Source organism: Panthera uncia, assembly GCF_023721935.1.
Source record: "Panthera uncia isolate 11264 chromosome A1 unlocalized genomic scaffold, Puncia_PCG_1.0 HiC_scaffold_16, whole genome shotgun sequence".
In the NCBI taxonomy this organism is placed as follows: Eukaryota; Metazoa; Chordata; class Mammalia; order Carnivora; family Felidae; genus Panthera; species Panthera uncia.
Window position 1 is genome coordinate 5,452,318 of NW_026057576.1, and position 27,354 is coordinate 5,479,671.

At 47.2% G+C, this 27,354-nt stretch overlaps 1 protein-coding gene across 1 annotated transcript in view; it reads left to right on the forward strand.

Moving 5' to 3' along the window:
• The window catches only part of LOC125934215 (phospholipid-transporting ATPase IB), a 433,509-nt gene that overhangs the window by 371,590 nt on the left and 34,565 nt on the right, over positions 1-27,354 (forward strand). The window contains exons 34-35 of the mRNA XM_049647534.1: positions 10,030-10,118; positions 16,189-16,293. Coding sequence (XP_049503491.1) covers positions 10,030-10,118; positions 16,189-16,293 — 194 coding nt within the window. The remainder of the gene's footprint in view (positions 1-10,029; positions 10,119-16,188; positions 16,294-27,354) is intronic.

Genomic DNA, 27,354 nt, shown 5'->3' on the forward strand with positions numbered 1-27,354 from the left:
AAATATATAGAATATATATTTATAGATATATTAATTATAGATAATTAATAATAGATTAATTAATCTATTAATTAATAGATTAATATAATTAATTAGAATAATTAACATAGATATATTAATTATAGATAATTAATAATAATTATTGTTAAAATAAACAATGTTTATTTATTTTTGAGAGAGAGTATGAGTGGGGGACAGTCAGAGAGAGAGGGAGACACAGAATCTGAAGCTGTCAGCACAGAGCCTGTATGCAGGGCTTGAACTCACCAACAGTGAGATCAGACCTGAGCTGAAGTCGCATGCTTAACCAACTGAGCCACCCAGGGGCCCCTCACACTTTGTCATTATTATATTTGTTATGGGGACCTGGGATCAGTGATCTTTGACGTTACTCTTGTAACAAGAGTTTGGGGGCGCTGCAAACCACACGCATGTAAGACAATGAACTCAATCCACAAATGTGTATGTTCTGACTGCTCCACCCCCAGCCAGACATTCCCGGTCTCTCCTCCTCTCCTTGGGCCTCCCTGTTCTGCGAGACACAACAATATTGAAATTAGGCCAGTGAATAACCCTATAGCGGCCTCTATGTGTTCACGTGTAAGGAAGAGTCTCACATCTCTCGCTTCGAATCAAAACCCAGAAATGATCAAGCTTGGTGAGGAAGGTTTGCCCAAAGCTGAGCCAGACCCAAAGGTAGCCCTTTTCCACCAGACAGCCAAGCTGTGAATGCAGAGAAAACGTTCTGGAAGGAAGTTGGAAGGGCTTCTCCGGTGAACACACAAATGGTGAGCAAGGGGAACAGCCTTATTGCAGACCCAGAGTCACCTGGAGTGGCCTGGACAGAAGGTTACATCAGCCACAACATTCCCTCCAAGCAGAGCCTAACCCGGAGCAAGCCCCTAATTCTCTTCAGTTTTATGAAGGCCGAGAGAGGTGAGGAGGCTACCAGGAGCAGAGTTGGAAGCTAGGAGAGGTGGGTTCGTGAAGCTTACAGAAGGAAGCCTCCAGAACATAAATGATGCAGGGTGAAGCAGCAGGTGCTGATGAGAAGCGGCAGCAAGTTTCCAGAAGGTCTGGCCAAGGTAGTTAATGAAGGTGGCTGCACCAAACAGCAGATTTTCAATGCAGACAAAACAGACTTCTATTGGAAGAAGATGCCACTGAGGACTTTCACAGCTAGAGAGAGGCCACTGCCTGGCTTCTAAGCTCCAAAGAACAGGCTGACTCTCTCGTTAGAAGCTAATGCAGCTGGTGACTTGAACCGGAAGCCAACTTCGCTGAAGTTGAAGTCTGTGAAGTGCTCACGGACCGTTCTGAAAATCCTAGGTCCCGTTAGAATTATGCCCAGTCCACTGTGCTTTACAAGTGGATCAGCGAAGCCTGGATGACAGTATGTCTGTTTACAGCACGTCACGTTTACAACATGGTTTACTGAATATTTTAAGCCCGCGGTTGAGACCTGCTGCTCAGGAAGAAAGATTCCTTTGGAAATATTGCTGCTCGTTGCCAGTGCACGTGGTCACCCAAGAGCTCTGATGGAGACGCCCAAGGAGACTAACGTGTCCACGCCTGCTGCCACGGCGTGGATTCTGCAGCTCACGGATCGACGAGTCATTTCCACTTTCAAGTCTTACTATTGAAGAAATGCGTTTTGAAAGGCTATCGATGTCATAAAAAGTGATTCCTCTGATGGATCTGGGCAAAGCAGATTGAAAACCTCCCGGAAAGGATTCGGCATTCTAGATGTCATCAAGAACATTCGTGATTCATGGGAAGAGGTCAAAATATCCGCATTTGCAGGCGTTTGGCAGAAGTGGATTCCCACCCTTGGGGATGACTCTGGGGGCTCGGGGCGTCAGTGGAGGCAGTCACGGTGGATGTGGTGGAAACAGCGAGAGAACCAGAACTAGAAGTGGGGCCTGAAGGTGGACGGCGTTGCTGCGTCTCGTGACAGGACGCGATGGGGTGAGGACTGCTTCTCACTGCTGAGCAGAGAACGTGGTTTCTCCAGATGGACTCTGCTCCTGCTGAAGATGCTGTGAAGCTGGTTGACATGACAACGAAGGATTTAGAATGTTACATACACTTGGTACTTAAAGCAGCGGCAGGATTTGAAAGGACTGACTCCAGTTTTGAAAGAAGTTCCACTGTGAGTGAAATGCTATCAAACAGCATCTCATGTGACAGGGAAACCACTCATGAAAGGAAGAGTCCCTTGCTGCAGCAAACTTGAGTGTTTCTTCTAAGAAATTGCCACACCCACGCCAGCCTTCAGCACCCGCCGCCCCGATCAGTCAGCAGCCATCGACATCGAGGCAGGACCCTCCCCCAGCAAAAGGATTACGATTTGCTGAAAGCTCAGATGATGGTTAGCTTTTCTCAGCAGTACAGTATTTTTAAATTAAGGTATGTGCATTGTTTCTTAAGACCTAATTCCATTGCCCAATTAACAGACTATAATATAGCATAGACATAACTTTTATATGCAGTGGGGAACCAAAAAACTCATTTGACTTGTTTCATTGCAATATTTGCTCTATTGTCGCGGTCTGGAACTGAACCCCCAACATCTCTGCGGTATACCTGCGCATGACAGAGCAACCCCACCATCAGGTGTTGACCCCAAAGAAACAGAAACATATGTACACAAAAACGACTCTGTACACACGCGCACAGCAGCCTTATTATTGATAATAGGCCCAAACTAGAAAGAACCCCAAGGTCCATTCACAGGAGACTGGTTAAGCAGATTGTGATATATTCACACAACAGAATACCGCTCAAACATTTTAAAAAGAATAGGTTATATGGGGCGCCTGGGCGGCGCAGTCGGTTAAGCGTCCGACATCAGCCAGGTCACGATCTCGCGGTCCGTGAGTTCGAGCCCCGCGTCAGGCTCTGGGCTGATGGCTCGGAGCCTGGAGCCTGTTTCCGATTCTGTGTCTCCCTCTCTCTCTCTGCCCCTCCCCCGTTCATGCTCTGTCTCTCTCTGTCCCAAAAATAAATAAAAAATTAAAAAAAAAATAGGTTATAGATACCCGCAGGAACACGCATGAATCTCAAAGGCATCATGTTGGGTGAAAGAATGTCTTCCCGCTTACGTGAAGTCCTAAAACAGGCAAAACTTAGCTGTTAGTGACAAATCAGGGCAGGGGAGGGATCAGGCAGGTGTAGTTATACAGATGTACACAATTGTCAGAACTCTTTGAACTAAAAACTGAAGATTTGTGCATTTGACTGTATTTAAATTATAATACCCCCCCCCCCTTCCCCGGAAAGCATTCCTTTATCCTCCTGGAGGGGGAATACAGTTTTGTTTTTTTTTTTTAATATTTATTTTTGAGAGAGAGACTCAGTGTGAACGGGAGAGGGTCAGAGAGAGGGGGAGACACAGAATCCGAAGCAGGCTCCAGGCTCTGAGCCGTCAGCACAGAGCCCGACGCGGGGCCTGAATTCACGAACGGTGAGATCATACCTGAGCCGAAGTCGAACGCTCGACCGACTGAGCCACCCAGATGCCCCACATTAATCATCCACCACTAACTTTTGAGGGTTTCAAAATAATAGTGTCCATTGATAGAGCCACCTTATGCTTTAGTGACAAAAAAAAAAAAAAAGCCCACTGTCGAAAAGAGAGCGTTTGTTACATGCTTGGTTCTTAACGACCCCACATTTGTGGGAATGATATTTTTAGGTGGTTGCTTCTTCTCGCCCATCTTCAGGGATCACAGCAAGGCTGAGGTAGCAGCTTCTTGTGCCGGGGGTTATGGCTTCAAGTCCCCTTTTGTGCAGGTAGATCTGGACGTGCCACTGGGCCGGCATTTAAATGTCCAGATCAGGCGTGTGGGGTGGTTTCTGAGTTAGCACAGGTATGTAGGCGCTTCTGGCATCGCTTGGTTGTTTTTCCAAAACTTCATTTGCATTCCAAGCACGTGGGAGGAGAGTCGTCTGAGGACGTTCTGTGGGAGACAACTGAGACGTTACTTTTCAGTAAATCTAAGCGTGACATTGGCACCAGCGTTAATGCCGTAGGTATTCTGTGGAGGAGAACTGTGGGCACACGTGACTATGGGAAGGGAACTCGATTTCAGCCTGAAATTGCGCCCTCCTTCCCGAAGCGAGTGGATGTGGTCTCAGCTCAGTCCTTTATCGGGCCACACAAGGGATAGTCTTCCCTGCACCTGTCTGTCGTTGCGCCTGCCCCAGAGTTCTCTGGGGAGGATGGATTTGTGCCGTGCACCTGCCTCTCAGCCTCGGTGTGTGGGGGGTGCACAGCTCCTAAACAAACGCGTCGACTGTCCCACAGTCACCCAGAGCAAATAGTGCGAGAACGTACATCGCCACCCTTCCCGAAACGACTCTCGCAGAGAGAAAAGCGGATTTAACTTCCCTCGTGCGCATCTGTGGCAAACAAGGTTTTTGGAAAGCCAGAGCTCACCGACAAAACTAGGGCTCCCTTGGCCTTTGAATGGAAACACAAATTTAGGAAAGGTGAGGGGTAAACAAGACCTAAGGAGTAGAAATCACAAATACAAGTGTCCCTACCAGGCGGATGGTCCTTAGAGGTTTGGCTTAATTTTGTTACTGTGGCTGGCGGGGGGGGGGGGGTGGGGGGCGCAGGGATTGGGGGGGGGGGCGGTTCTTTGGTTCTGTTTTTGTGACACTGCAAGTCCTCCAGATTTTCTTTGACTTACAGTTTGAATTTGGTGCCCTGTGTGTCTGGTGTTAAATGGAAGTCAGACTTGGGGCTTGAGTGTTATTGCCAAGCCTGTGCTGGGGGACGTTCGTTCTCTCCTGCCCCGGGATGGGCGGGTGCGGGAGAAGGAAGCCCCTCATTGCTCACGTTTAGGGGAGGCAGTGGGGCTTGGGGACAACCAATGGCTTTGGATGTGGCAGCAGATCCTGGGGGGAAGTTGCAGAATTAAATTTCCTTCTGTGCAACGGGAACTGTGAGGGGTCACATGGGAAGTCCTGCACATAGAGATGCACAAAGAAGCCCTAGTTCCTTCTCTGGGCAGGTGAGCAGTTGGCTTCCGCTGTCAGCACCTTGGTTCCCATGCACCCCGCACTGGGAGCACGAAGTACCTTACCTGGCTCTGGTTACTTCTGCTTCCCTTTTGAAACTTCTCGTCTATTGGTCTCTTGGGTGCCTCTGTCGGTTGAGCGTTCAACTCTGGATATCATCTAGGGTCATGATCTGATGGTGGTGAAATCAATCCCTGCATCAGGCTCTGCAATGACAGCATGGAGCCTGCTTGGGATTCTCTCTCTCCCTCTCTATCCGCCCCTCCCCTGCTCATGTTTGCACACGCATGTGCGCTCTCTCAAATAAATAAAACTTAAAAAAAAACAACAACAAACTCCTGGTCTATCACCACGTTCCTGGATGGCTGGACCTGAGCTTGTGGGTGTGTGTGTGAGATTAGTAGCACTGTAGCAAACAAACGCACTAATCCCTGATCACTCCTATTGTGGGTGCCCCTGGTTCATACTTCTAATCTAACTCAGTGCTGTGCTGGGCAGCTCATTATAGTCAGACAAACCTCCAGTCCTGTCTGGGCTCTCACCTTTTTGCGCCCTAATGTACCAACTCATTCTACCCACCTGAGCCTCAGTTTACTGCAGTGGGTTCCTGTGCATTTGGCACCCGAGTGGCTCATGTCTGTGCTAGTAAAGATGTGCTAACTGGGAAGAGGGGGTCCCTTCTTCCCAACAGACTGTTAGCACATCAAAAGGATATTTTTAAAACCTCACTCAATAGTACTTAGGAGAGGGGAGGGGAAAGAGTAGTTAAGTGCCATTTGTCACCCAGCCCAGCTCAATAAACATTTTGTGTGTGTGTGTCATGCTTAAGAGAACAAGTAAATGTAATTAAGTTTAAATAACTAAAGCTGTGGCCTTAGGGAAGCTTTCAGGACGTTGGACCTCAGTCACTCCATGAAAATCTGTAGAAACTTTTCTGGAACCACACTTTTAAGTTATATACATGAAATCTTCCCGGCTCCAAGTTTTAAACACCAGCAACAGCAACAACAATATTTGCAAATCTCTATATAACTTTTGTCAATTTGGGTGGGGGCTTCATATTTCCAGTAGGGCAGCTCAAAGTTCACGGTCCTTACTTCCCTCAGCAAGTAAAATTCTTACTGAGTTTCATAATCTAGTTTAAATCATTATTGTCAAGTGTTATTTTTAAATGACCGTACCCTTTGGTAAATACACCTAGCAGATGATCCAGGACGTACCCCCGGTAAGTATAGCTCAAACCAGTCCCACCTTCCATGGGCAAGTGCCACCCCAGGCAGGTACAGCAGAGAGCAATACCCAAGGTGCCAACTCAGCCCTGCGGCTGGGGACTCAGCCAGCCATAGAGGCAAGAGGGTTGTTGGTGGGCTCCTTCCCATGGTTCGCTTGGGAGGTGGAGGGAGGGGTCGGGTTACATCTTTCTTTCATGTGAGTAATACATGTTTTCAGTAGAAAAAACGGGAAGTAGAGATAGCCAGAGAGATATGCAAACACCAGTCACCGTCCTCCTGTATCCCAGATGCATTATACACGAACATGTCAGCTGCACGTATGAAAGCGGGCGTTAGTCTCCAGCCCGGCAAGGCCGGGACCACTCCACCCCTTTTGAAGTCCCAAAATGTGTTTGTGAAAGGCGAGCAAATCCTAAAACACGACCTACAACAATCGGAGTGTATATTGACGTATATAGACACGTGCTGAAGGCTTCACATTCAAAGACACGGGACCTTGTAGCAGACTGCATCAGGACATGGCATCTCAAGTTCAATTTCGAGATTTGGCCCAGCTGTGCTGCTTTTCCCACACTCCCATTGCCATGGTGGGTCCATTGGAAGAGGTGTCAGAACCGGAGTTTGCATTAGCCTTATAACATTCCTCTGTGCCAACGAATCTAATTCTCTGGCCCTCTTAATTGCCACCCACGAGCCCATTGTCTGTAGGTACCACAATATAATTAAGTCCTGTTCTTGGACGTTTCTTTCTTCCTGTCTTTGGTAGCACAGCACGGTGTGAATATTCTTGCGCTTACTTCTTCGGACACTTTATTACTTATTTCCTGAGGATGAAGTGGAAGAGACGTGATTGATGGGGCGCAACGCGCTCCCATAGTTTTAAGTCAGAAAACAGGCACTTTTTTTAGAAAAATCAAAGCAAGTCCTCCAGGCCCTGGGTGGAGTTCAGCCTTACCCCAGACCTCACTGCGTCTCAGACCCATCGTCAGAAGCTCCGAGTCCCGCGGAGAGCCACGCGACAGAGTTCGGAGGCAAGACCCGAGCGGTTAGGCGTGGGCTTTGCCGTGGCTGCTCGGGACAAGGGCCGCGGTGGGTGTGGCGGGCCCACCAGAACAGAGGACGGAAACCAGAGAGCGCGTTGAAACTAGCATGCCGCGTGGGGGCCAAACCCCGCCCTCTGCACTTGAAGAGAGCTGCCCTGAGCGCCCCCTGATTCTCAGCCCTGCCGCGTCCCTGCAAGTGTCCCCCAGCTTACGTGTGCCTCGACCCCACTGCCCGCCCGCCCTCGGAAAGCCTCCAGCCACTTGGTAATGAGTTGTGGCAAAACCTCTCTCTTCCCGTGGAACCAAATGGTGAGGAAAGCAAAGGAACGAACGTGAAGGGTTCTGTCACCTTTGTCCCTTTTCGAAGTGGCCCACCCTTCCAGGCCAACTTGTCGGTTGCCAGCCAGCTCCAAGCTCCCAGCCCGGCTCACCGGAAACCCCAATCTAAGGACTCCCTACTCCCCAGCCCCCACATTTGCTTAGAGCAAACTTGTCCGCACCTCCCTCCCCGGCTTTTGCCCTACATTCTCTTTTCCCCTCCTCCCCTGACATTTAACTTGGCCCCACAGCTCTATACCTTAAAACCCTCTGCCCCAAACTGTCTGTGATGCAGCATGCCAGGACCAAGAAAAGCTCATCAAAGGCTGCTGTCCTCGCTGCCTGTCCCTGTCACTCATCGTTCCCCTTGGAACTGCTCTCCCTCTACCCTTCCCTAGCTGCCGAAACCCTGCTTATCTTTCTAGACACATCTCACGTTCTGTGTTCTTTAAGGAGCCTGACCAGCCTTCTGAAACCCCCTAGAATGTGATCACAATACATGTCATATTCCGCTGTGTCGTGTACGGACGGTCCCTGACTTAGGATGGTTCCATTTAGGATTTTCCAACTTGATGATGACGTGAGAGCGAGACGCATTCAGTAGAAGCCGTACTTGGAGCTTTGAATCTGGATCTTTTCCTAGGCCAGCGGCATGTGGTACGATTGTCTCTCGTGACGCCGGGCAGTGGCCACTCCCCAGGCAGCCGGCACAGCCCCGAGGGTGAATAACCGACACGCTCACAACCATTCGCCACCCAGACAACTACCTGTCACTTTTAGCACCGTATTCAGTACGTGGCAGGAGATTCTCGTTTTTTGTTTCTTTTTTTTATCAAAGCATAGTTGGCACACCACGTTATGTTAGCTTCCGGTGTGCAGCGTAGTGATGCAACAAATCTCTTTGTAGTATGACTGCCACGTGTCACCATACAACGCTTCCCGTCCCACTGACCGTCTTCCCTAGGCTGTGCCTTTCATCCCCGTGATGGAAGCCTCTATCTGTCACCCTCTTCGTCTGTTTTACCCTCCCTCCCTGCATTCCCCCTCCCCTCCGGCAACCACCAATTTGTTCTCTGTACTTATGGGTCTTTTTCTGCGTTTTTGTTTGTTAATAAGTTTGTTTTTTAGATTCCACGTGGAAGGGAAAATATGGCTTTTGTCTTTGTCTGGCTTCTTTCACTCAGCATTATACCCTCTGGTACGTCCATCCACGTGGTCCCACACAGCAAGATCTCATTCATGTTCACGGTTGAGTAATATTCCGTTGTGTGTCCGTACACCCCCCCCCCCCCCCCTCTTCTGGATCCATTCATCTGTGGATGGACACTTAGGTTGCTTCCATATCTTGACTATGGATTGTAAATAATGCTACAGTAAACATAAGGGCACATATATCTTTCGAATTAGTGTTTTTGTTTTCTTTGGCTAAATACCCAGTAGTGGAATTTGGGGACCCTATGGTTATTTCTATTTGTAATTTTTTGAGGAACCTCCATACAGTTTTCCACATTAATGCTTTATTATAAAACAGGCTTGGGGCACCTGGGTGGCTCAGTTGTTTGGACTCCCAAGTCTTGATTTAGGCTCAGATCATGATCTTATGATTTGTGAGTTCTAGCCCCACGTCGGGCTCTGCACAGACAGCATGGGGCCTGCCTAGAATTCTGTCTCCCTCTCCCTCTCTGCCCCTCCCCAGTGTGCTTCTATATATCTCTCAAAACAAAAATAAACTTAAAAAAATAAAACAGGGTTTTGATGATTTTGCCCAACTGGCTGTGGTGTTCAGTAAGTTAGGTATATTAACTGCATTTTTGACTTATGATATTTTCAACTTATGATGGGTTTATCAGCATATGACCCTGTTGAAAATCAGGGAATATCTATAGATTATACCACGTGTGTGTGTGTGTAGGTGTGTGTGTGTGTGTGTACTTAATGATTTTAAGTTCCTGGGAGGCAAGGACTATAACCATTCATTTTCCTCTTCTGGGTGTTCAGAATCACTGTACCTTGCACCAAGGTACTGGTTCTACGAACGAATGAGCAGCGAAGGAACATGGGCTGATGTATAAGGGAAGTGGATGTAATGAGCCTCCTAGAGAAAAGCTGATTTGATAGCAAGCTGGCTCCAACCTTTCCATATAGGAGGGATTTGGGGACAGCGTTCTGATCAGAAAGAGGCTTAAAAAAGCACTTTTTAAAGAGGGAGACAACAACGCTTGTTAAAATGAAAGGAGACCAGAGCTGATGGAGATCAACAGAGAGGCACATTTTCGCTGTGATTGAATGTCTGGTGTGTGTGTGTGTGTGTGTGTGTGTGTGTGTTATGGGATGTTTTCCATTGATTAAATCACATAGGTTTTTTGAAAGAACGAACCTAACGCACGTGTCACTTCTCTGTCTTGCAGGCAACCATGGTCCTGAGCTCTGCACACTTCTGGTTGGGATTATTTCTGGTTCCCACGGCGTGTTTGATCGAAGATGTGGCGTGGAGAGCGTAAGTGAAAAGTGAAGTGGCCGCCCTAAGTCTTGCTCAGCTGCCCTTGCAATCACCTTTCGTGAACCCTGCGGTAGGGTCCTGCATGCTGCGGGACTTCTCAAGAATCAGGTCTCCTGCCTGGCCAAAAACTGTATGTGCAGGTCATTTCAAATTAGAAAATACTTGGAAGGAAGGAGTCTTCATTTTCCCAGTAACTCACAGTAGGAATCCTTCAAATATAATTTATTTAGAGTGTCCGTGTACAGATCTATGTGAACATTAATCACAAAGATGAAATTATAATGTGGGTCAGACAGGAAACAATTCATGCTCAACTTTTGCTTACGTTTCAAAATAATATTGTTTCTGAAATGTCTTGTGTACAAGGTAAGTGAAGCAACTACGTTCCAAGAGAATGTAAATTTTAATTTTATCCATGAGAAAGAGACGGAATACTCCAAATGAGGTAACACTGAGTTTTGTTTGGGGCAGGCCTGATCCCTCCTACAAACAGTTGCCGACTTCCCTGAAAATTGAGCCTCCTGGATTGGTTTTACTCTAGGCAAAGCATAATTATTTTGGGGCCCTGAGGTAGAGAATTGAGACTTTAATCCAAACCTTCCAGGAAAAGACATCAGATTTCATTTTTATCTCCCCCTTCCTCCCACACTCAATGAGAATTGTTCTTGCCTGACAGTTAAGGATGTCTTTTGAAAAAGTCTTCACTTTGGCATTATCTTGACACCCGATGATGCCTAACGTGGAGAGAGAGAGAGAGAGAGAGAGAGAGGAAGAGAGAGAATTGTATAGCACATATTTTGGGTGCGTTTTTTTTCCTCTTCACTAAGTTTTGCAACTGTTGGTAAAAACTAAATAATTCTAATTTATTAAATGGCTTGATTTACCACTACTTTCCTTTTATCTACTAAACCCGTGTTTTGTAAATAACTGAACTAGAATCTTTGGAAATGAAATTATAGCCAGGAAAGATGTTTTCTTAATCTAATAAATGCACTGAGAGAAAATGTTCTGTTATTTGTTCTTATAGCACAAAGCCCAATTGTGGCATACCATTTTACCTTGCTAAATTTCTTCAATTTCACATGACAGTTGGGTTAGTTTTAGGTAAATACAGCATGACGTTGGTTACATTAGATCACTTTACAATTTATACTGATTGAGAATAGTGATGCAATTATAAATTAATCTCAGCCTATTTTAATTCAACTATCTAGATTAATGCCATGAAAAAACATGTTATCGAGACTGTATTTGTCAAGTGAGACTTTAGCAAAAGTATCTTTCTACCATTTCGAAGAGTGTTGGCCGATGACAGTGTTCTCTACCTCCTCGTCTTTTCCAATCCATTCTGAGTAAAAGTTACCGGTCACCAAGGAAGCAAATTATTCCTTCAAGCGGGACTTGTTTTTGGTTTCCCCTGGCACTGTAAAATTAGTGCCATTTACATTTTAGCAAGAATAAATCAAAGGACACTGCCTCCAGCTCCACCGGAGGGAAAGAGCAAAAGTCACTTCATTTCCAAGAAGCTTGCCAGCCAGGTAGGAGCAGGGGCCGTGCTCTGTGGTGAGGAGGCTGGTGGGGGGCCAACAGAGGCAGACAGACCCCAGGCATTGTCCCACCTGCTACCGCCTGCCCGGTAGGGGCCCAGAAAACAGCCCTTCCCAGGAGCAGACGGCACCTCGGCTTTGGGCTGAGCCAGAAGGGCCGCTACCAAAGTGCAGGGACACTTACAGAAATGTACTTTTGTCCCTTTCTGTTTGGAGAAACCAGGGAGGGTGTGTACCTTGGCTCTCACCTGCAGTATTTGCCCAAAGAATATGCTCAATTTGTAGTACACATTTCACATCTAAAGTACAGTCACCTCTGTCCTCAAAAAACAAGAATTTCACAAGTTTACTTGGGAATCCTCCCTGTGATCACGGGGCCCATGTTTACACTCCCGGCCTGACATCGATGTTGTCGAGTCCCGTAAATTCAGAGGCTTCTCTGGGAAGAGAAAGCCGACTATGAGTCGCACTGTGATTTCTCTTTCTGAGCTTTAACTCCCGGGACGTGTTACGGTTTTCCTTCCTGCACACTGAGCAAACACACGAACCCTGCTTGTCCACAACCTCCCTTCACTGGGTTCCGGGTGTCAACTATTTATTGAGACACGATGTGCTGTGACTGTCCTTGGGCTTCCAAGGAGAGTTTTGAGTGAAGTGAATCGGAATTACCAAACCAAAAATTACCACAGGCTCGGAAGAGCCTGTGGGGCCTGTCAGAGTCTCTCACGGGATGACTCTCTCATCTTGCCTTGGCCCAATCTTACTGGACTTTTTGTTTTGTCTTGAATGTTGGAGGTTGACTCTCTTTTGAAAGAGCTTTTAAATCCCAGCAGGAGGCAGGCCCACCTTTTTGCATGTATTTCTATGAGTGTTGAGGGAAGTGAGCTGCTCTTTCTACATTTTCCCCCCTTAGCCTGCCCAGTCCCCCTCTCCCATTTCAGGACCTAGACTGTTTCAGAGTCAGGGGAAAAAAAAAAAAAAAGAAAGAAAGAAAACCAGCATGAGGTAATTCAGTCATTTTTTCCATGAAGTCTGTCAGCTTTCTGGTCGAAGATCCGTGAGACTATCTTAAGTCAGATTTGGATGCCATAAAGTACCTCCTCTGTTATCCTATTAACCATAATTTTCATCAGGGACCGAACTAACACATCTTTTACTAAAATAATTGACTGATTATATGTGATACCTGGCTAACGAGTATTTTTATTAGAAGCATGAAGTTTAAATTGCCCAGAACTATTTTAATACACTTGAGCTTACACGCTTCCAAAATGTTTACCCATGACCACATTCTTAGGTAAGCTGCCATGCACTCATTCTCATTTAGGTGAAATTCGTTAGTTGCTTTGTAGAAATAATATAAAGCTCAAGGCCACTGGGCACAGGAACCCGTCTCCTTCTATCTAACCGTATCTCTTATACTTTACCAGTCAGCACACAATACGTTCACCAATTCCAGAATGATTTCATTTCCTTATTATAATCCCAGATAGGCAGTTAAATGGAAATAAAAAGTAATAAGAAATTTCTGTATACAAATGAGTCTTGATTTAAAAAAAAAAAACCCAACTAAACTAAGTTTTTGTGAACCAAATTGTATTTTCATTTTCATCCACATTTAGTGGAATCGAACATCTCCTTGACTTGCTGCTTTTCCATGCAGAGGAGGGAGTCAAGGAACAAAGTTTCAGAAACAGAAAGATGCAAAGGTCAAGATGCTACGTCGATCTATTTGTGTTAAAAAACCCCGAATACGTGGAGATACCCATAGCCGTATCTGGAGGCTCCCAGACGACTCTCACGCTCTGGCAGTGGCTAAGCAACCCACGCTACCCCTCGTGGGATCATCTGGTCTTTTGGTGCGGGGTTGGATGGAGCAGCCCCAGACCACAGCGGGCCAGCCGTTGGGGGACAGTGGGGCTCACTGTGTCACAGCTGTGACTCAGAACAAGCCACACCCCGGTGCCTGGTGAGACCGAACTCGCATGCCAGTGGCTGATGCTTAAAGGCCGGCTTTTCACATGTGAACTTTGACAGGGGGAGGAGAGCCATTCATCTAACGAAGAATTTATTAATGAGGTAAAGGCCCTTGAAAAAGCAGTTTTGCGTTGCTAACATCACTTCTACCCCAGTGCCACATGCAGAAAGACTCACGGAATCATCCCCAAGCGTTGCCATACGGTGTTCTCAAATAGTGGTCAAGTCCCATGAGCTAGGCTCGTGGAAATACTGAAAACTTGCTGAGTAATTCTTGGACACCGATGAGTTTCATCCATTAAAAACATGCACAGTGTCTGGGGGCATTAGGATACTCAGATCATTTCACCCTGAAATGATTTTGTGAATGAGCCAAAACTGGCAGTTTCAATGTAGTGGGTCAGATTCGTTTTCCCTTGGCCTAAGGTGTAGATTTCCAGCCCACTGGCCCAGCCTCCCTGTTCCTAGCCTACTTCTTGGTGGCACCCTTGTCCCCCAGCCCAGAAGATAACTCCGAGGGCTGTTACAGAGGTTGATGAGCCCTGATTGCTCTGTGTTGGGAGAAGGAGGGAGGAAGGAGGGGAGGGGTGGATTGAGGACCATCCTGAAACAGAGCACATGTTCATCCCCCAGGACCCGCAGATGTGTTCTCTGTGTATTTGGGGACCTGTATATCTGGGGTGAATCCTAGCGGAGCGGGGCTTGCCCCTTAGTTGTCTCCCTATCATCCTAGCCCCGTGAGCCCATGAGATAAAAGTTCAAGTTGGAGGCCCAGCATATTCAATAATAACGAACAGTGCAAATTTCAACATTCTTTTTTTACTGTCTCCGGCAAAACGCTAAACGTTTTCTCATTTCTTGTTTAAATTAAAATTCCACAGTCTCTGCTTTGAACTGCAGTATGTTATCACTACTGAGTCCCGGGACTCGGCTTGATGTAATTAAGGTATTATGTGTTAAAACCTGTGTGGCTAAGTTCTCTTGTTTACTTTGGGGAAAAGGAATGACAGGCACATACACAGTGTCTTAGGACTAATACTCCATTATAGATTAACTTGGAGTGTTAGGGGATGACTGGGCGTTATCTTAACAGACTTCTTCCCTTGAAGGTGGAGGGTGGGAGGAAGAATGCGATTTCACTACAACAGCTTGTGTCTTCAGAATGTTCCCGTTACGCTGTTTTCTCTTCCTTGCAGAGATGCTCTGTTTTTGTTCTTGTTCTTGTTCTGTCTTTGAGTCCTGGCACTTAGCAGGGTCTCCACATCTGTTTACACTGAAACTAATGAAAAGCTTTTTGTAATACAGAAACCTGCCCTATATTGCTAAGCAATGAGCCCTTTTTCTTTTTAGTTGTACCCCCCCCCCCCCCCCGGTTTCATACCTGTGTCTAGTCAAATGGCCTTTTCCTTCAGCGGTACCGTTTCCAACCAGTAGCTCTGTGTTTAGTCTCAATTTCAGGAAGATCCTGAGATCAGCTGCTTGTTTGAATGTTGTAAGGTATTCTTAGTTTAATCAGAAAAAGAGGGCAGGCGGTTCTTCCTGCAGTTCGAGGGGCGTGACGTGACAGGCTGAGGTTTAAACTGTGGTGCAGAGGCCAGCTTATTTCCGTTGCTACATCAGTTGCTTTACGCCATGGAGACCCACATAGATGGGCCCTGAGGGTAAGTCTCTGCAAGAGAACAGTGGAAAAGCTGTGCCTGGATATTTGTATGGACCCTAAATTTCAGGTCCAGAGTTTGGCTTGAAGAGCATGAATTCCAGCATTATAAACCCCATTCCCGGGGCACCTGGGTGGCCTGGGTGGCTCAGTCGGTTAAGCATCTGACTTCAGCTCATAGTCATGATCTCACGGTCCATGAGTTCAAACCCCACGTCGGGCTCTGTGCTGACAGCTCAGAGTCTGGAGCCTGCTTTGGATTCTGTGTGTGCCTCTCTCTGCCCCCCGCCCCACCCTCTACCCCCTGACACCCGCCGCTCACACTCTGTCTCTATCTCTCAAAAGTAAATAAACATACATACATACATACATACATCCCATTCCTGCTGTGACAGTGGCTCTTTTGACGCTAAAAAGAGAACAAACTACTCACCCGGGGTCTGTGATCCCAGTAGGGGCCAGGGCTAAGGGATCCGCATACATCCACTAGGGTAAGGATTTAAAGCATCTTCTGGGTTCTTAGGTTCTCCAGTGAAACACTTTGGAGTTGGACCCGTGAATATCCACGGACCCCGGTCCTTGGTCTGAAAGGCTGGGCCCTCAGCCAGATTCTCGGGCTTTCAGCAGCAGGCAGTGTTCCTTGGCAGATGTGGGCTAACTTCTGAGGCTCACGGTCCAAGTGTGTTCTGGGGGACTTGGGATGCTTCCCGGTGTATGAAAGTGGAGCCCCGGCCACGCACCGGGACTGTGACTGTTCCACGATGTCCGGAGCTGCAGCCTCGGCGTCCAAGGGCATCCAGATGTGGCCCCGAAAGGGAGCAGCCAGGCTTTAACGCTGTATAAAGTTCCTATGTCATGTGCTTTTTGTCTTTTCCTTCCGACGCAGGGCCAAGCATACCTGCAAGAAAACGTTGCTGGAGGAGGTGCAGGAGCTGGAAACGAAGGCCAGAGTGATGGGGAAAGCGATGCTTCGGGACAGTAACGGGAAGAGGTGGGCCAGCGCCGGCCAAGAGCGTGGGGGGCGCCAGTTCTCCCAGCCCTGCTCCCTACTTTTCCATCCCACCTTGCTTTTCCTCTCCTCAGTTTTCCATGAGAGCATGGCCTGCTCAGTTTGAGCCGTTTTGGGGATTCTCGAAGAATATAGTCACAGGCAGATTTAAATCGCATTTTCTCAGTGGCCACGTGAGATGCGGCCTGTCCCCAGGTAAAGCTGGGGGTTTTCACGGGGTCTGGGCGTGGCCAAAACAGCCCACGTGCAGAAAACAGAAATAGCAGCGCTACTATCCCAAGGTGGAAAAGGCCTGTTTCAGGCTTGTTACCAAAGCTAGGCCTTTTGATGTTAGGCCCAATTATTATACTCAATGATGAGTATCTACCATGAAGGTTTGCATGCCGAATAATGTGTGTTTTTCATGTAAACCTTGTTACGGTTCATGGCAAGTGTACCTGGGGCCTTTCATTGTGCTTTTACCGAATTGTGATTTTCTACTGGTGTTGAGAAAGTATCATGTGACGTATGGGCGAGTTCACAGGAACAAATGCTATCGTTCCCTCTCCTTATTTCCCGTGGGACATCGGCCTCCTCTTTCCCATACCTAAAAGTTGGGCATGTGAACAGCTTTTGGTTAATCCTGTACGTCACAGTGTTATTAGATTGCATTTAGTTAAAGCCCGCGTACTACCAAAGGAAGCTGACCTGGACCCAAGAACAACTTAGTATTGCTGTCTTAGACACATGGAATGTCTGGAAAACTCGGAGTACCACTCTCCTATACGTGGGTTTAAGGAAATCTGTAGCTCACTGCCAGGAAAACCGAAATCTGCAAGCTGAAGACGTCTAGAGATTCCTACTGTGTGTCTTAATGTTTCAATTCTGTTCGATCCTACCATCTTCCAAAGCAATGAAGACAAAAGCATTTTCTTTTTTAACCCAGAGTTTGAGAACTATTAGGAATATAACTTCAAATAACTTCAGATACTTCAGGGAAGGAGTTGTAGAGCGTGTAGTTCAAGTTGTGGTTTTTGTGTTTGTTCATGACATTTTTTTAACAAGTGAGGCCATTGGCATTCATTATATGGCAGCTGTGCCAGTCGCTGTAAAAAATAATCTGTCAACAAGACAAAAATCCCTGTCTTCAATAAGCTGAAAGCCATGACTGGGTGGGGACAGCGGCCGGGCTTGAAGCAGATCTGTATAGAAGGGTTACACACGGCAGCACATGGCTAAGGCCTGCTCTGTCCGTTAGATACTTTAGGCCCAGTGCTTAGCACCTACTAGATTTTCAAGGGCCTACAAAATTCTTTGAGACCTGGAAAAAAAAAAAAAACAAAAACGTTCCTAGGCTCTAAAAATAGGGAGAAGCCTCGGCAAATTGAAATTAATAAGGGTTTAAAACTCTACAAAAGGCAGATCAGTCTTAGTAACTGTTAGATGTAATACGCATGCTGAGTTTTAGCGTCTTTGAAAACAACTCACAGGGCCTCCTAGATCCCAAGCATGCTCGCATATACCCAGTGACTGCTGAGAGATCATAGGTAATTCCTAAGTAAAATGAGACTTTCAAAGCAAAATTCTAAAAACTCTTCTGCAGCATTTGACAGGAACACCTTGCGCCCGACGTGGCATAAGAATGCGCTTCACCGTGTTTGATCCAACGTGGGGCCGGGGTCTCGTTCTGGTCCGTGAGGTTAAAACAGGCCTGGACATGGGGTCGGTAGCCTGGAGGGCGTTCAGAGGAGGCGACAACCCGGGAGGTCATCTGGCGTGGGAGATGAAGGGCTTCACGTTGGAGATGGGATGGGAAACAGGGCTTGGAGGAGGCGGGCAGATGGAAATACTGAGTGTGTGTTTCCAGCAGAGGGAGCAGCCCGTGCAGAGGCACTGGTAGGATTGTGTGCCCGTGTGCATCCCACGGAGATCTGGAGCCTGCGTGTGAATTCTGGCTCAGCTGTTTGCTGCTTAGCCGCGTGACCTTGGACAAGATATTTTACATAGTGAGATGGTCTCTTCGTCTGTAACCGAAGACCATTATTTGGGAGAAGGTGGGTTGGGACTTAACGAAACAATGCGGACCACACGGCAGGTCGCCTGACCCGTGGCAGGAGCACAGTGTCCCCGCTGCTGGTCTTTAGTTTGGCTGGAGAGCTGTGATGTTGAAGGCGGATGCGGGCTGTGAGCCCATGCCTCCTTACGGTTCATAAAAAGAATGTCATTGTTAAAATTCACGTGTCCTGTTCAAAATGCACTTCTCAAGGTTCAAATGAGTATCCGAAAGTAATTAGAGTTTAAATGGGGCTTCCTACCTTCTGCACCTTCAAATCTGTTTTCTGATCACTCTGTAAACGTGACGATTGTGTGGCTGGAGTGATTGCGCAAGAACGTGAGTGTGCACCCCCGCTCCGTGGCTCCGGTTCCCTTGGGCTCTCGTCGCGGTGTGTTGCCTCACTTTTGTGTTCCTAGCAGATCATTCGGGGATGCCCCGCCTCCCATCATCCTCAGACCACCCCCCACCCCCGCCCCTGACCCACCACCATTTGTTTTTCCTCCCTCCTAATTGCTCCCAGATTTTCTGGGTGGTCCATTTGCAAACTAGATAGTGGCTACGGGCTGTTCTGATTTTGTCCTGCCTGGTCTCACAACTTTTCGTTCATCGCCTTTGTTTGCTCCTTTCACACCTGCCTGGATTCCTGTGCACCTCTGGTGCAGGGAGGCGTGGGGGCGGGTCAGCCCGGGAAGGGGTGGGGGAGGTTTCTTCCGCTCGGCCCTTCCTTGTAAAGACTTAGAGACGCCGTCGTTGAGAGATCCTGAGTACTCTTCTCACATCCCCGTTTCTCATTCCCCGCCCCCCATCTAATATTTCACTTCACTGGTGCATCTGTCTTTGGCTGTTAGTCTGGCGCGTCGTAGAAGCTCTGTAAATATTTGTTGACCGCCTGGAAATGTGAAAGCCCTGCGAGTTGATGGTTGGGCAGGGAGAGTGAGCCTGCGCTATCCGTGCGGACCTCCCAGTCCCTGTTGTGTGGGCTCATGTGGAACGTGGCCCCAGAGAGATGCTGAGAGAGACATAGGTGGCCCCTCGGCCCTTAGTGAGGGGCGCTTTTATCTCATGGCTTAAGAATGGAGCTAACAGAGTCACACGTAGGACATTAGCCTATGCATGCGCGGATGACAGCCCCCAGCCCATCCTGCTCGCCAGGTGTCCTCAACACCCCTAACCACGGGAGAGCTCGGAACGCCTTCCCTAGGGCCTCTTCAGGACATCCTGCCAAGTCATAAAAGCCAGGTCCAAGTCGCTGGCAAATATCGTAGCAGTTTTTCTCAGGAATGTAACTCACAAGAAATGGAGCAAAAATGTTTATGCATTAATCTTGAGAAGCCCTCTTGTGCCAAATTTGCAAGTATAATTTTGAAACGGTAGCTAGGGATTCTGTGTCCCTCTGTGCTCTTTAGCCATTCAATAAAATACTTTTAACTTACCGTTTGACTGATCTTGTCGAAGCCCCAAACTTCACACTCTTGGTAAACATGAAAATGTCATTAGCATGCTGCCACACTCCTGCATTAGTAAATCTTGACTTCTGAAATGAACCTGTGTCGTTGATGCATAATTAAACCTGTCCTCATGACTTAGAGAAAACAGGCTGATAAAAAGATGACATCTGAGAATGAGATATCCAGAAAGTGCAGGGCAGTAAGAAAATGCCTACAGTGGTGAGCAGAAGTGTCTTGATTTTGTTTTGTCCTTCCCCGATGAAACATTTTTCTTGACGTATTGTTTGCATACCTCCCAAATACCAGACGCTTGTTAATATTTGCATTGTTAAGAATACCTTTCCCCAAACCATCTTCCCCAGAAATCTTTACCAAGATATCACCCCCCCTGTTCGGTGTGCAGGGTCTGTTATGCATTTCGGGACTTTGCTACAGGGAATAAAAAGGAAAATAAATGAGCTAAAGGGAAGAATTCCTTCTTTCAGTGTTTTGGTAGTATTTTCTCTCTCTTTATTCCTGAAGTGTAACTCACGCAGTTTTTGTTTTTCTCTGGTGGAAGAAAATCTTCTAGTGGCCACTTACCATTACAAATAGAATTGTTCAAAATGCCTAAGATGTCACGTACGGGGGACAAATCTTTTTCCCCCTTACCTTGTTTTTCTTTCTTGGTACAAGGTAGGGGGTGTTCTGATGTTTTCAGTATGAGGGCAGTCAAGAAGAAAGGGGAATATATTTGGTGAAAACATCCAGTTTTCCAGTTATTTAATCTGAATAAACAACAAGGAGACCCTTTTGTTGTACAACTTCTTTCTCCGCATCACAGTTGGTGGGAGGGGGTAGGATAAGGCCCTGTGCCGACTTTCTCCAGTTTCAAGGTCAAGGAGTTCTGGTTGCTGCCCTTGGCTTCCCCCAGCAAGTCGGTGGGATTCTCTTTCACTTAAGTGCTTCCCTGAAATATACTTCACTCTGTGCCCTGGTGAAGGTAGCCGGTGACTGGTCTTTGCCTCATGGTGAGCGATCACTGAGTCTCTTACTTGGTTTTATGTCCTCGTGAATGCTGATACATGGGCGCTGTGACCCTGGGGCTGAGCCAGCACACCCAGGGTAATCTAGACAGCCTGTCTGCCTCTTGGGAATTCAGGAGGGAAACGTGATTCACTCCCGTGTGTGGGTGCCACAGCCTGTGCTCACACAGCTTCCGTTTCATCAAGGGCTACCTCTAGGCAGATAGGCGGGGCGCTGGGCCAAGCCAGCCATCTGGGAATCCTAATGGAATGTTATCAGTGGAAAAATAGAGGCCGGAGCCTGAAACACATCAGCAAGATTTTCAAACACACCAGAGTTTATTTCTCCAGCCATCATTCACCTGGTGCTCTTTTAAAAACCAACCATATTAAAAAACAAAAACTCCCCAATACATTTTGAGGTGAGTACTCAATTCAAAAAATATCTACTCCATGGGGCGCCTGGGTAGCTCAGTTGGTTGAGTGTCTTCCTTCAGCTCAGGTCACGATCTCGTGTTCGCGAGTTCAAGTCCCGCACTGGGCGCACTGCTATCAGATCTCACTGCTTCGGATCCTCTGTCCCCCCCTCTCTCTGCCCCTCTCCCGCTTGCATCCTCTCTCTGTCTCAAAAATAACAAACGTTAGGGGCGCCTGGGTGGCGCAGTCGGTTAAGCGTCCGACTTCAGCCAGGTCACGATCTCGCGGTCCGTGAGTTCGAGCCCCGCGTCAGGCTCTGGGCTGATGGCTCGGAGCCTGGAGCCTGTTTCCGATTCTTTGTCTCCCTCTCTCTCTGCCCCTCCCCCGTTCATGCTCTGTCTCTCTCTGTCCCAAAAATAAATAAAAAACGTTGAAAAAAAAATTAAAAAAAAAAAAAAAACAAACGTTAAAAAAAATAAATCAATATCCACTTCGAGCTCTAGACAGAAATCCTTTGATGTATAAAATAATATTTAAAAGCTGTTTGGTGTAAATACACCTCCCAGTCACAATTGTACAGCTGCTGAGTCAAAAGTGAGTGTAAGCGAGCCTCAAAATGTGAGATACACCAGCTTGATTGTATATTATTTCCCCAATATAGACTTTATGTCATTTTAGGAAAAATGTTTTTTTCCTCCTAGTATTGGCTGCCGGCAGCACCTGACTCTGTCTTCCCTTTGTTTCCCTTTCCCACACTTTTCCTCTCCCTAAAGTATCTATTAGTTTTTTATTAGCTAAAAGGATAGGAAATTATGGCATCATTTTAGCAAACCTCTCCAGGCCAGGTGGCAAATGTCTGCTTCCAACACCTGGTTAAGATTTCTTTCACTTCCAGCTGCATTTTTTCCATCACTGTGTCATGAAGCAGAGGAAAGAGTAGCGCACAGAGATAGACAGACCTGAGTTGGGCTCTAAGTCCCCCCCCCCCTCACTTAGCTGTGTGACCTTGGCTGGGTTAATAACTTCTCTGAACTTTAGCTTTCTCATCATAAAGTTACTTTGAGGTTTAAATGAAATAATACAGATTAAATCTATAGCATATGGAGACGTTCAAAAAGTGTTAATACCCATGTTGCCTCCTAACGTAGAAGCTGAATAACAAAGTTTCACTGGCCATTTTAACACATGTGGGTTTTTTTTCAGAGCTCTTAGAGTGTGAGTCCAGCAGATTCTCTGGCTTGCGGATTCGGGGTACGCCGCCCTTCCTCCCAACACCCCCCACCAGGCTGGGGCAGAGGGCAGGGCTCCAGCTGAGCCCCAGGCTCATCAGAGCTGTGTGAGCAAGCCACCGTGAGTTTTGGGTCAAGGACACCGGGAGGGGGAGAGAGTTCACGACCCTGACGGTTTCCCGAGTCAGCCTTGCATTTCTGCTTTTACTGACTCTACTTTGCAAAGAAGAGGGGTGCTCCCAGCCAGGCTGTGTCCCAAACCCAGACTGTCTGTCCGCAGCACGTCTGCGCCTGAACTGGCCGTCTCCCCTGAGAACCAGCCCATCCCTCAGAGTTCCCTGCCCCCATCGAGGACGAGTTGCCGCAAGACCTCAGATACCCTCTCTGCGTCATCCCGTCCCCTCTTTGCTGTCACGCGCGGCCGGGCTCCGGGGCTTGTAAACAGACCACCACTCCGCCACCTGGGCCAATCCCCTGTTTCCGAGGCCAGTGGCGCCTTTGGTGCCCTGTCCCCCTGACCGGTCCCCCTGCTGTGGTGCCTGCCCGGCTCACTCCAGCCTCCGCGGAGCCAAGACTGTTTCCTGCCGCTCCCTGGTCTAGAACCTTCCCTATTAGCTGTCCAAGTGAGTGCAGGACAGGGACATACACTGATTTCCGCCTCCTCTCCCTCTTTTTACCGGCGTGGGTCTTAGCCTCCTGCCTCCCCTTGCCCTCCCAAGCTTCCCCTCCCCAAGTTTGGTCACACTCCTCTGCAGCCCGTGCTGCCCGTGGCCCTTTCTTTTCTTTTCTTCTCTCTTCTGTTCTTTATTCTCAGGTTCGTTAACATACAGTGTAGCCTTGGCCTCAGGAGTAGAGTCCCGCGATTCATCGCTTACATGCAACACCCAGTGCTCATCCCAACAAGTGCCCTCCTCAGTGCCCATCAGCCACGTTCCCCTCCCCCCTCTGCATCAACCCTCAGTTTGTTCTCTGTGTTTGAGAGTCTCTTATGGTTTGCCTCCCTCTCTGTTTGTATCTGATTTCCCCTTCCCTTCCCATAGGTCCATCTGTTAAGTTTCTCAGATTCCACATGAGTGAAATCACGTGATATCTGTCTTCCTCTGACTTATTTTGCTCAGCATAATACCCTCCAGTTCCATCCATGTTCTTGTAAATGGCAAGGTGCCATTCTTTTTCATCGCCAAGTAGTATTCCTTCGTGTATCTAGACCACATCTTTATTCATCAGTTGATGGACATTTAGGCTCTTTCCATAATTTGGCTATTGTTGAAAGCGCTGCCATAAACATTGGGGTGTGTGCGCCCCTTTGATTCAGCACTCCCGTATCCTTTAGACAAGTTCCTAGTGGTGCAATTGTTAGATCGTAGGCCCCGTGGGCCTTCTCTGTTGGCTGGTTTTAGGCGAGGATGTCCACACTGGGTGGAGCTCTGGGCGCTCAGGGACAAATGAGGCAGACCCTTGTCCTGGAGGGACCCGCAGCCCTGAGGACAAACGTTTCTGCCTCCAGACACACTCTGACATCACTGAGTTGTCTCTGATTTCTCGCCACTATGATAATGTCAGCTTGGGCCACCTCTAACGCATTCGTTTTGAAAGTGTTTTCAGTTATTCAGATATTCAACATATACGGCAATTAGTGCAAAGAACCCCCCACCCAGTTCTCGCTGCCCAGATTGAGCGCTTACCAAGATTTTGCCGACACCGCTTCATCTAGCTCTTTTTGGGCCCCATTTTTGTTTCGCTGACGCATACAAAGCAAGTCCTAGATATCACATCTCACCCTTACTTACTTCACGATGCAGCTCTAAATATCACACCATACGTTTTCACGTGTATTATCGTTAATACGTTTATACTTGCTTATGTTGTTGCCTATAAACACTGTAACTCCAACGCCTGTTATCACATCTAAAAAATTAACGCTAATCCGTTGGTATCGGTTGATACCCCGTCCACAAACAGATTTTCTGGATCCTGCCAGGCCTCCCTTTTTGGGGATTTGTTAGGTTTGTATGAGGGTCGAGGCAAGGGACCCAGGTAACCTTAGGTTGCTGTGTTTTCAAGTTTCTTTTTGTCTCCAGAAGCCCCCTGCCCTTCCTTGTTTTTCATGCCATGGGCTTAACAGAATGTCTGCCCCATTTTCTTTTTCTCACGACGGTTGTCACCACATGCTGGAAATGAGTTTGCTCCTATCCAAAGAGGTGGCCCAGCCTCAAGGAGATGGGGTCGCCTTCCCACCACACACCAGTGTCACCCAAGCAGAGTCAGAGACCAGACCCTCATCTTCGACTCCAGGCGTCCTTCCACAAAGCCAAGGTTTTGAGAGCCACCCAAGTGCATCCATTTCTAATTACATCTCATTTGGAGTGCCCGGAAAGCAGTGGAGCCCCCAGAGAGCAGGAGGGGTGGCCGCCTGGGAGCAGGCATCCGATCGATCGGAGGCCAGAGGCCTTGGGGAGGGTTTTGGGGGGGGGGAAGGTCAAAGTCTGCGCTCCAAGGAAGCTAGAAAATAATAGTCGAATGCTGGCGCCTTTTCCATCCCTAAATGCAGAAGGAACATGGAACAGACATGGAGACCGCCCTCCTCTAAAGGAATACGGAAGCCAGTCTGTCCACATCAGAGCAAATAAAAACAGAGGAGTTCACAAAAGCTGTCAGCTGTTGTGATCCGATTCAGAAAAGAGAAGCCTTATTGAGGAAGGTGATTTCCAGCCAGAATCACCTTAATGGAGACGAGGATGGTCTATAAAAGAAATCAGTTGGGTGGATTTAATCCTGTGTAGGGAAGAACCCTGGGCAAGGCCTGAAGCAGCAAACGTGTCAGTTGAGACAACAGGGAGAGCTGCTCAGAACAATCGGAGAGTCCACTGCACCCCCAGGCAAGGCCGGTGAAGTCTGCAGCCTTGCTGACAAATAGCACAGGTGAGGAAATGCATTCTAGAACAAAGGGAGTAAAAGGTCCAGGAAATTACAGAAAGGCTCACTGGATTACCCAAATGGGGATTTCTGGTGACTGCATCCTGGGCACAGGAAAGAGAGGATGAGGAAACTCAACTCGTAAGGAAGTAAAACACCTAATTAGCATTTACCTAATGCCTAAGCTGCCTGTGTCAACTAAAAATAATTGGTTCTCTGTTATTTTACGGACGGGAACTCCCAAGTGCCTTTGTTGTTGTTGTTGTTGTTGCTGCTGCTGTTGTTGTTGTTATGGACAGGTGTTCAATAATTTAAGAAAACTTTCATAAATACCTTTTGTCATTTGTTATGAAGCAAGAAAAGGACTTCTTGTTCCCTTTAAGTGGCACGTTAGCTGTGCTAGAAATGGGCGCAGCAGCTGAGCCACTGTAGTCCAAGTGTTGCAGAATCTTTATGCGATTTGTGCAAGAGGACGAAGAAACCCTTTTCTCCCTGAGTGAGTTGATGGATACGGAGGCAGGTTAGTGTCAGTCCGTGGTTTGCTAGGAACACGTCCCCAGAATCTAGTTCCAGGATGAGTTAAGAAAATTTATTTTTCCGACCGCGACTTAAGTTAGTTTAATGTCCTCTTTTCAACAATCATTTTTACTCGAGAAGTTAACGTTCAGTAAATAGTGCTGGTGGTTCATCACATCCCCTGTAAAGCAGGACAAAATATTCTAATCCTTTTTTTTTTTTTTTTTGCAAGTCAGTTTTATTTAACCCATTTGAACAACAATAGAAACAGGAGGTAAATTTAAGAAAAAAAAATTTTTTTTCATGGTGTAGGTCTTATCATTTGAATAGTGATATTTCACATTCCAAGCAGAGATTAGTTCTTCAGGAGGTTTTTAGAAGATCTTGGCTAATCACTTCTCTACTTCATTATCAGTGAGTGTCTGCTTTTTAGTTTGACTCCCTCTTCCTCCCTATCTCCAACTGTGATGGTAAAGCATTCCAGCCAGCAGAAAACAGATGACCGCAAACACCCATTCTGAAATCGAGTTACAATTTAAACATAATCCAGGAATAGCCAGATTCCTCTGCTCCTTTCTCAATGGGCCCGTCCTGACTCCTTTGGGAGACTGAGGAAAGAAGAAGAGACCTTCTGGCCCCGAAAGTACAGATGCAGAGTTGCTTTTGTAGTACATTTAAGAGAATCGTTGAATCCCCTGGATGTATCAGACTTCTGGAGGAAAAAAGAATTCAAGGGGCAGTGCTGGACTTTTTTTTTTTTTTTAATTTTTTTCTTTCTTTCTTTTTTTTCTTTCTTTCTTTCTTTCTTTCTTTCATTCTTTCTTTCTTTCTTTCTTTCTTTTGTTTTTGCACCCGACGCTACTCTGAACATGCACACCCAAGTCCCAGGTGTGGTCCTTGTTGTACGGCACAGTAGTTTGGCATCTCTGTGCCTGGAACCTGGAAAGCCACTTAAGGGCCATTTGGTCACCAGGTCATTAGGTGACTGTGACATCACTGACCTTGTAGTAGACGACTCAGAATTTGTAAAAGTTATCGCTCAGAGATGATCATCGTCGTGGGAATTGTTGCATTTAGCAATAGATGTGTTGAACTTTTGGAGAGATTTCTCTAGTAATAAAAGCAGGGGGGGGGGGATGGATGTGTCTCTGCTAGTGAACAGAAGAGTAAATCCTTCTGGAGGCCAGGACACGGGAATGACTGCTTATTTAAGAGCCTTGGTGGTTTAGCCATTCAGTTAGTTGCAATTATGTCTTCCCTAACAAGGCAGTGATAATACGGTTATTCAGTGTTTATTCTCTTGCCCTAGCAATTAGGATTGGCTCAAGGCACCTTAGGTGGTGGTAATTGGGAATTCACACTTGCTAATGAGTAAACACGTTGGCTTCATAGCAAATAGAATCACTGATTGGCTTAATACGGGGCAAGTCACTTACTCATCATGCAACAGACATTTATTGAAAACCGCGGACGTGCCA